Source organism: Podarcis bocagei (genome assembly GCF_964188305.1).
Source record: "Podarcis bocagei genome assembly, chromosome: 7".
Classification (NCBI taxonomy): domain Eukaryota; kingdom Metazoa; phylum Chordata; class Lepidosauria; order Squamata; family Lacertidae; genus Podarcis; species Podarcis bocagei.
This window is the reverse complement of record NC_138132.1, coordinates 59,875,767-59,884,022: the sequence shown is the minus strand read 5'-3', so window position 1 is coordinate 59,884,022 and position 8,256 is coordinate 59,875,767. Positions and strand designations below refer to the sequence as shown.

The following is an 8,256-nucleotide window of genomic DNA, read 5'->3' as shown; positions in this document are numbered from 1 at the left end:
CACTAGTTAGATATTAACGTTTAGAATGGGTTTCATGTACATCTAAAGCACATGACAGACTCCTATTGGAATTTGGATGGCAGGGGCTATTCCTACAAACCATTCCCATATATAACACAAGGGATTAGAATCTCAGAGTTAGGTGTGCCAACTCTGCAAGATAATGAGTTTCCAGAGGCTTAAGTCATGTTCCACAGAATTGTATGACCAAAGAGCCAGGAGACCTTTTCTAATTCATCTTACCTGGCTTCCCTCATTACAAATTCTTATGGGCAAGAGATTAGCATAGACCTAACGGTCAGGGGTCCCTTTACCATTTTAGGGTTAAGAGACATATCCCATCTGATAAGTTACATTGCATGCAGACATTTGCCTCCACCAAACTTCACACACAGCAGCAGTACATGGACTTCAAGACTCCAACACTCATCCAATGTATTCCCTTTATTGAACTGTATTAGTTAAATGCAATCAGATTAAGTCACATTTATAAAGCAGACCATCCAGTTGCACTGAAACCGATGATATTCATTACATAGGGTATTATTTTTTTTAATCACTGTCCGGTGAACTGGCAAATCCAATCAAAGCATTAGTCTTCAATTGTTTAAAAAAAAATAAACCCAAAAAAGTGTAAAAAAAAAATTCAGACAATAGCCAAGCCATCACATCACGACGCACAATTACCTAAAATCGCAATTAAAAAGCAGTTAAACGGGGGAGAAAAAACTAAAGGAAAGGGGAAGAGGGGGAAAAAAACCACTCCTAAAATCTTGGACTATCCGTATAATACAAGAAGCAACAAAGGGCAAGAGCATCAAAGCAGATTCCTATCTAGCAACTATAAATTCAGTCAGAAGCAGAAGCTTTAAAGTACACTAAGCTCAAGCAGGACAATAAAAAATACTGCGCATGGAATACTTTTAATCTCTTCCATTAATATTCATTTCCAGCTGCTTATAATAGCAGCGCCTCATGGCCAAATCATTAGAGTTTTACATCTGGGTTGCAAATGACACTTTGATTGGATGTAATGTTCAAATGGTCCTCCCCACTGAGCTTCCGTCAAGTCTTCTGCAGAGAGGTGTCCTGTAGTGCCAGGGGCTCACGGAGCGTGCTGGCTCAACGTGTGGTTCTGGAAAAAGATGGGGGAAAGGAGACATGCGTGAGGGGCAGAATAATAGAAAGCAAGCCCGTACCCTCCTACTCAGTCGCATTTATGCGGAACTCAACATAAAAGCTTTGCAATTATTACAGAACAAAATGCAATAAAGAGGAAGGGGGGGAGAAGGAAAGAGAGAGAAAGAGAGAATGCTCCTAAGTAACAGCTGCCAATGTGACACATTTGCTTTGTACTGATAGATCTGTTAATGCTGGCATGAACTTAAGGAAGAAAATAAGGGGGGAGAGAGAGAGGAAGAAAGAAACACACAACGAAATGGATTGCAGTTAGCCAAGTAGCACCGTGAGGATTTCGCTGCATTTAGGCAAAGTGGTAACGCTCTGCAAGGGGTGCCTGCCTTCTGGGACTTCCTTAACTGTAACAATTAAACAATATTCTCTGTTGCACAGGGACACACATACACACAGGCTGCTGCTGCCGACGCCGCCTTTGCCATATCTCCATTTGCTGTTCTCACTTGGTGCAGATAAGACAGTCTTGGCAGAAAGGGACGCCAGATTGCAACTCACAACACTTCGACAGTTGGAGAAATAACTTCGGCAAGAGAAGCGCACCAGTTGCTGCGCTCTGGCCCATCCTGAACCTGGCACGGGGAAGGTGCGCACAGGCCTCCCGAGCTTCATGGCATGACGGAGAGGGTCAGTGCGCCTCCCCTGTGGCACATCCAGCTACACCTGGCTCCCGCCATTAAGGAGTCCCAGGTGCACAGTAAAGGGAACTTGCACAGGGAACCCAAAGGGGCATTGAACGCTCCCAACCTTTACAAACAGGGTCGTAGCCAGCGATTGGGCTTTACTCAGAGCAGACCCACTGAACTTAATGGATCTAAGTTAGTCAGTAGCTCTACTCTGAGGCTGACTAGTGCTGTTGACAGTGGAGTATTCTGGCGGGTATCCATTTCATGGCAGAAAGGGGTTAACTGCGAGGGTGGAGGAAGGTGGTTGTGGTGTTGTTCAGTGGTTCGAACTTGGTGAAAGGATGGCATTTACCACACACCTCTGCAATCAGCTTCCATCCCTTCATAAAGGGAGCTGCAACTTCCCCTCTAGGGAGACATTAGTGTTCAGACATCCTGTCTGTCATTTGCCAGCAGGCTAAATAAATCCTAATGCTGTGCAGTAGTTGCATATCCAATCTAATGCAAACGGAAGTCGTGTCTCAGAGTTACAAGCACCTCAGGGACGGCGTCTGGAATCTCCAGCTCCAGGAAGCACTGGAAAGATCTCCTGGCCACTCTCTCTCATCAAAACACTCTGCAACCAGGTTTACAACTCCTCCAAACACAGTTCTTTTCTCAAAGATCTGCTGAAAGACATGATCTCATGCTGATCTGGTGGCACAGAATGAGAGACCATTCAGTTCTCATTCTCCTGAAGGGGGATTCAATCTGAACCAATAATTTACAATTTTGCTTGCATGAGTGCAAGCTACTCCTGCAAACAGAAGATTGTGGTCCTGATTCAGAGAAAAAGAGTTATGCTTGCCTCCCACTGAACTCAAGCCAGTCACCACTAATTTGCCCATTCATTCTAAGAAGGATTTGTATGTGCTTTCATTCAAAGCTTCTGTGCCTTTTCACCTTTGCAACACAAAGGTCTGAATGTTTACTCCAAGGTTTCATGGCAGGTTGTTGGATTTCCTGATTATGTGCATTTGTGTGTTTAGGAATATGTTCCCTTATAAGGATGCATCCTAAATTAACTGATACAACAAGCTTAAATGTTTGCCTTGCAATGCCTATCTGCAGAGCTGTCCAACTACTCTTTCAAATCAGCAGAACATCAGACAAACACACAAATATATTTAACTCTCTACAGATCATTCACTTCTTTCTAAGCAACTCAAAGTTATTCTCCGCACAGGAAACTCGTCCTGAATCCATTATTATTGAGATGACATCAGTCTAATGAAAATTGTCTGGTGACAACATCTAACTAATGGAGGATCCATTTGCAGGCCTTGTCTCTGGAGGTAGCGGCGACCCCATTTAAATACTGTACACTAAGTTGCTGAACTGTGCACTTCCCCAGAGTGACCACCAGGTGTCACAAGTGCCGTGGCATTTCTAAGTCGTATCAAAAGTTGTTAGCAGGCATTGTGGCCAGTGGGTTTCTTATGAAACTACACATAATAATGCTCATTCTTTTGCACACCACATGACAAAAGGTTAAAGGGGGGGCAAGCATACAACACTGCTATGTAGAAGAATAGGTACAGCATTTTTTTTAAAAAAAATTAAATATAAAAGAGAAATCAGAGCTTCAAAACAGCAGGGCAATTCCACCAAGAACTGTATTGTAGGAGAAGGAGAAGGTGGCTGTTCATTTATTGCAGTTATGCATAATGGTGAGCATTTAGTTCAGGGCTGGGGAACCTGGTGCCTTTCAGATGTTGTTGGACTACAACTCCCATTAGCCCCAGCCAGCATGGCCAATGGTCAGCGGTGAAGGGGGTTATAGCCCAACAACATCTGGGATGGGGGGGTGAAGCTTTCCCAGCCTAGATAAAGACATTTAAAATGCTGCTGTTTCTCACTGGCACAGCTATTTCAAAACCTCTTTCGAGTTTATTAACGTTCTCATTTATTAAATGTATGCCCCAGACTCTCCATAAAGGATGCTCAAAGCGGCTTAGGATAATAAGAACTACATAGCAACAAAGTATTTTTAAAAAATATATAAAAGAAAGAAAGCCACAATAAATAAAAGCAAGAGGCAATTAAAGGGCAGGGCAAGGATACAGGATACGACCCAGAGTCTTGGTATGCCTTTGTTTTCCTTCTTTTCTGTAAAGGTTTTGCATTTTGTTGCATAAATGTTTTGTGTTTGGTTTTTTTTAAAAAAAGCTTTAAAAAATAAATAGTAGAGGAAGATAAAAGCATCAAAGAAGAAGAAGAGGAGGAAGAAGAAAACAGCCCCCTCTGTAAGTCAAAGACCTGTCTAAATAAGTAGGATTTCACCTGCTGGCATTGGCCGACAAAGTGAGGGGCTAAACTGGCTTCCTTAGGAAGAGAGTTCCAGCCCTCTAAGAGCTGCCAACATACCTTTCTTGTGTTCCTGCCAAACACACCTCTCCTAAAGCTCTTAAAACTTGGCTTGCAAGCTCTGTCAACAGCCTTGTAATAACACAGGGACTCAAGACGATCCTACTGGATCAGGCTGATGGCCCGTCTAGTCCAGCATCCTGTTCTCACAGTGGCTGGCAAGATGCCCTGAAAGGGGAAGCCTACAAGCTTGCCACTCTGCCCACCTACCATTTCTAGCAGTGGAGAGCTGCGGTCAGTCTGAGCAGGCAAACAGTCTCACCTGCTATAAAGCATCTTCCTATCTTGCTATGTCTAGGCTGCACATGAAAACACAATAACACTGTCAGTTTGGGCACATCCCTGGGAAACTGCAAATATTCTCAGGGCAGCAAAAGCAGTTCCTGGTCTGGGCTGTCCATCTGTGCAGACATTTCCTGCATGCACTCACATGGGCAAAACCATTGCTGTTCAGACTCATTCTCTAGTCAACTAATTTATTTTTTTAAAAAAACCCACAACCAAGATTCCCTTTTGCCTTCACAACCCACTGCATGCACCTCATGTCCCAAGAAACCAGACCTCATCAGAAACGCAGCAGCGCATGTTTCATGTTACTACACCTTCTTCAGTGCAGCCATGTTTCTTGTTGGCCATAGGTTTCAATTTCTTCGGACAGCCTAATACCAACTTTCCCCTCCTTTTTTCTTAAAAACAAATGCAAAAGATTTAGCATTCTCCAGTCGAAGCGAGGGCTGTTGGTGCTCAGCAGATCCATACTTATTTAGGCAGTATCATTTAAAAGATAATGCACAATCAGCACTAGCGGCAAGGCGTACGTTCCACAGGCCGAGAACATGATTTCCAACCTGTATGCCTGCCGCATTGATTACACCAGGCAGGTCAATAACAGAATGGTATGCGGCTCTAAATCTTATAATGAAGCTCTCCTTGTGAACCTTCTCTTCTCATACACGGGTTAATAATACCTTCTGCACACAGCTAATATAAAGAGCATGCTGTTTTCGTAAGCAAGAGGCTGGGCAAAGATGCAAGGCTGATTACGCTCAAATTTGACAGCAATTCACAAGCGGGGTCACTGTTCAGCTCCCTAACAACCCACGGCCTCAGCCGATTGTCATGCCACCCATCAGTCCCAGGGCCTCAGAGTAACATTTGCAATGAATAAAACTAGAGAGTCATGCAAATAATATTATTCTTGGGGAAGCCCTGTGGGTTGTATGGAGAGCTTTGCACAAATGGCCTTTCAGAATTCTGTCCCTTATTTGTTGGCAGGGATGTCTGGAGTTTGTGGGGGGTACCATATCATCAAATTTATCTATGGAGAAGAGAAGTTCTCCAACTGCTTCTCAGGGGTAAGCCATCTCCTGCCACCCCCCCCCAAAAAAAATAGTTGCCCCTCTACTGCTGCAACTTGGTGGTTCCATAATACAGTGGCACCTGTATTATGGAACCACCTTCTCTCTGAACTTAGGTGGGCATCCCAATTAATCACACTTAGGCACCTGAAATTTGTCCCCCATCATCGTATGAATGACCACATGCTCAGAAGGAGATGGGGCATGTAGTTTCCAGGGCACCTGGGGATTGGGTGCCTTGGGAAAATTACATTTCCCAAGGTCTCTGGGGCCTGAGTCACAACTGTTACAGTGCTTAAGCTGCCAGGGGAGCACATTAGAATCCAAACCAGAGAATAACTTTAGATTAAATGACACTCAACTCACAATGCACCTGAACATTATAAGCGTATTCAAAGGCAGGTAATTGTGAATTCTGGTGACATGACTAGTGACCAGGTGGTATAGGTAGCCATTCACCTTTCCATATGATTACAAGGCACCACACGGTACATTTTAAAAATATTACTGGCTGGCTGAACCTCTTTCATTCATACCTGCAGGCTAAATAGCAGATTCAGACTAAGTGAACAGTACCTTGCAAAATGCATATGCCAGTCAATCACCCGGTGTGATTTACCTCCTTATGGAAGTTCAGAACATATGTTTGCGGTGAGCACACCACCTTCAAGAACAACTTTATTCTTGTTACTGAGCATATACTAAATGTATTTTTAAAAAAGGCATGTCTATAAATGACACTCATGCTCTGCCTTCAGAACAGCAATAAAGGCAGTGAGTTTTAAGAGGACCAACAGAGAAGCATAGCAAGGCAACGCTGGCAAGCCGGAAGAGCCAAGTGGACGAGTAGGAGGCATGGGTGGGGGGCGGAAATGGAGCACAGCTAAAAAGCTGGCACTCGAGCTGGGAATCTTCCACCCTGCAATAACAATCTCTGCCAGCAATCCACAGGAGTACTACAACAGGAGCAGGTGAAAAAAATTAAAATGCTACCGGGAGGGGAGCAATGGCGGTTTGAGACAGCAACACGTCCATTTGATGGTGTGCTCCACATCTGTTATGCATCTTCCGTGTGCCAGGTAGGGTCTGCTGGAGAGAGCTGGAGATTTTGGAATCTAGGTGAAGGAACATGGACTCAGCCAAGGCTGTATTCACATGACCAGAGGCAGATACTCAGGGAAGGGGCACAGTTTGGTGGCAGAGCATCAGGTTCAATCCCTGGGATCTCCAGGTAGGGCTGGGAAAAGACTCCCATCTAAAACCCCAAAGAGCTCCTGCCAGTCAGTGTGGAAAACAATGAGCAGGATAGAATAAGGCAACTTCCTATTTAGGTGGGCTTAGGGTGTGTCTAAGCTTTGTCCCTCTAGCCCAGTATTAGTTACCGTACTCTGGCTGACAAAAGCCCTCTAGAATCCCAGGCAGACATCTCCCCCCCCCCCCTCTGTTACCTGATAGACCATGGAACCTAAGGTTTCAACTGTGGTTTCCTAGCTCACGGCTAATATATGCCAAATATACCTTAAACAAACAAATCTGCATCCAGAACCTAAAGGAATCACCCCCCCCCATACTTTGCTTTTTGGGTGTTTCCTTAATTGCAAATGTTACCCATTACATTTTATTGTTTGTTTGATGCAATTAAGAACAAACCCATCACGAGGATCAAGATCTTTTGTGCTTTGGCTTTTCATGCAGATATTTTTCATTCGGAGGGGAAAGTACTTGCCTCAGCCAGCAGAGCTTATATTACGGGGGTCCTCCAGGGACCCCCCTGCCCCACTCCCAAGAGCCTTAGATTGGGACTGTGCTAATCCAAAGCTTGAGATGTGACAGGCAGCAACCGGCTTGCGGCAGGGAGGGGGTTGCGAATCAGAAAAGCCTGCAGAAAAGAAAAAGAAAAAAGAAAACGGGGTGGGGGGGGAGAGCTGAGAGCGCAGAATGACCACTCATGGCATTGTGCTGTCCCCCGCCCCCTTTTCTCTGTCATAGAAGGAAATTGCGGGAGGGGGAAATCACCTTTGCACTGCTGGGCAGTTTGTATATATGCTTATTTTTAGAACGACCTGACAATTATCCAAGGGTCTAACACTAACAGATGGCCTGTCTTAAAGACTCATATGCTCGCTAGCATGCACTTCCGACAAAATGGTAAATGTACTCAAGAGCGTGCCATAAACAGCTTTCAATGAGTACTCCAAATCTAATTTAGTTAGCACACTTCATTAAAACCGATAGCGGGTAACCAGAGCTTCTCCTAAACCCAGGCATCAATTCCCAGCCCGGTTGTTCCAGGTAACGCGCAAGTGTGGTTCGTTATCTGTCTAGCTCTCAATTTCCCAAGAAATATGTGGCCTACCCTCATTTCCTTTCTCAGCTGCTAGGGAAAGGATGAATCCTAACCTATAGAGCAACACTTGGGGAAAAAGCAGGAGGGGGTCTTCTAGGAATGAGAGCTTGCAGCTTCTAGTTCTATTTGGAGGAACCCTTAAAGCTGAGGAGGATGAGAAGAGTTGGACTTGCCCACTGATGAATTGTGGATTCTTAACAGCAGCATCAAAAAGGAGGTCATTATCATACGTGAAGTGCAACACCCCACTAGATGCTATACAAGAAAACCCAGTCTTCACAAATGGCAAGAAAAGTGATGATTTGATCCCGATGTTCTAGATCAG

General features: G+C 44.5%; 1 protein-coding gene across 3 annotated transcripts in view; it reads right to left on the bottom strand.

Annotated features, from left to right (window-relative positions):
• Nucleotides 1–425: 425 nt before the first annotated feature.
• ZNF423 (zinc finger protein 423) overlaps nucleotides 426–8,256 on the bottom strand; it is a 339,629-nt gene continuing 331,798 nt past the window's right edge. For all 3 annotated transcript variants that reach the window (XM_081201114.1, XM_081201113.1, XM_081201115.1), the window contains one exon: nucleotides 426–1,135. In XM_081201114.1, coding sequence (XP_081057240.1) covers nucleotides 1,106–1,135 — 30 coding nt within the window. In that variant the 3' untranslated portion in view covers nucleotides 426–1,105. The remainder of the gene's footprint in view (nucleotides 1,136–8,256) is intronic.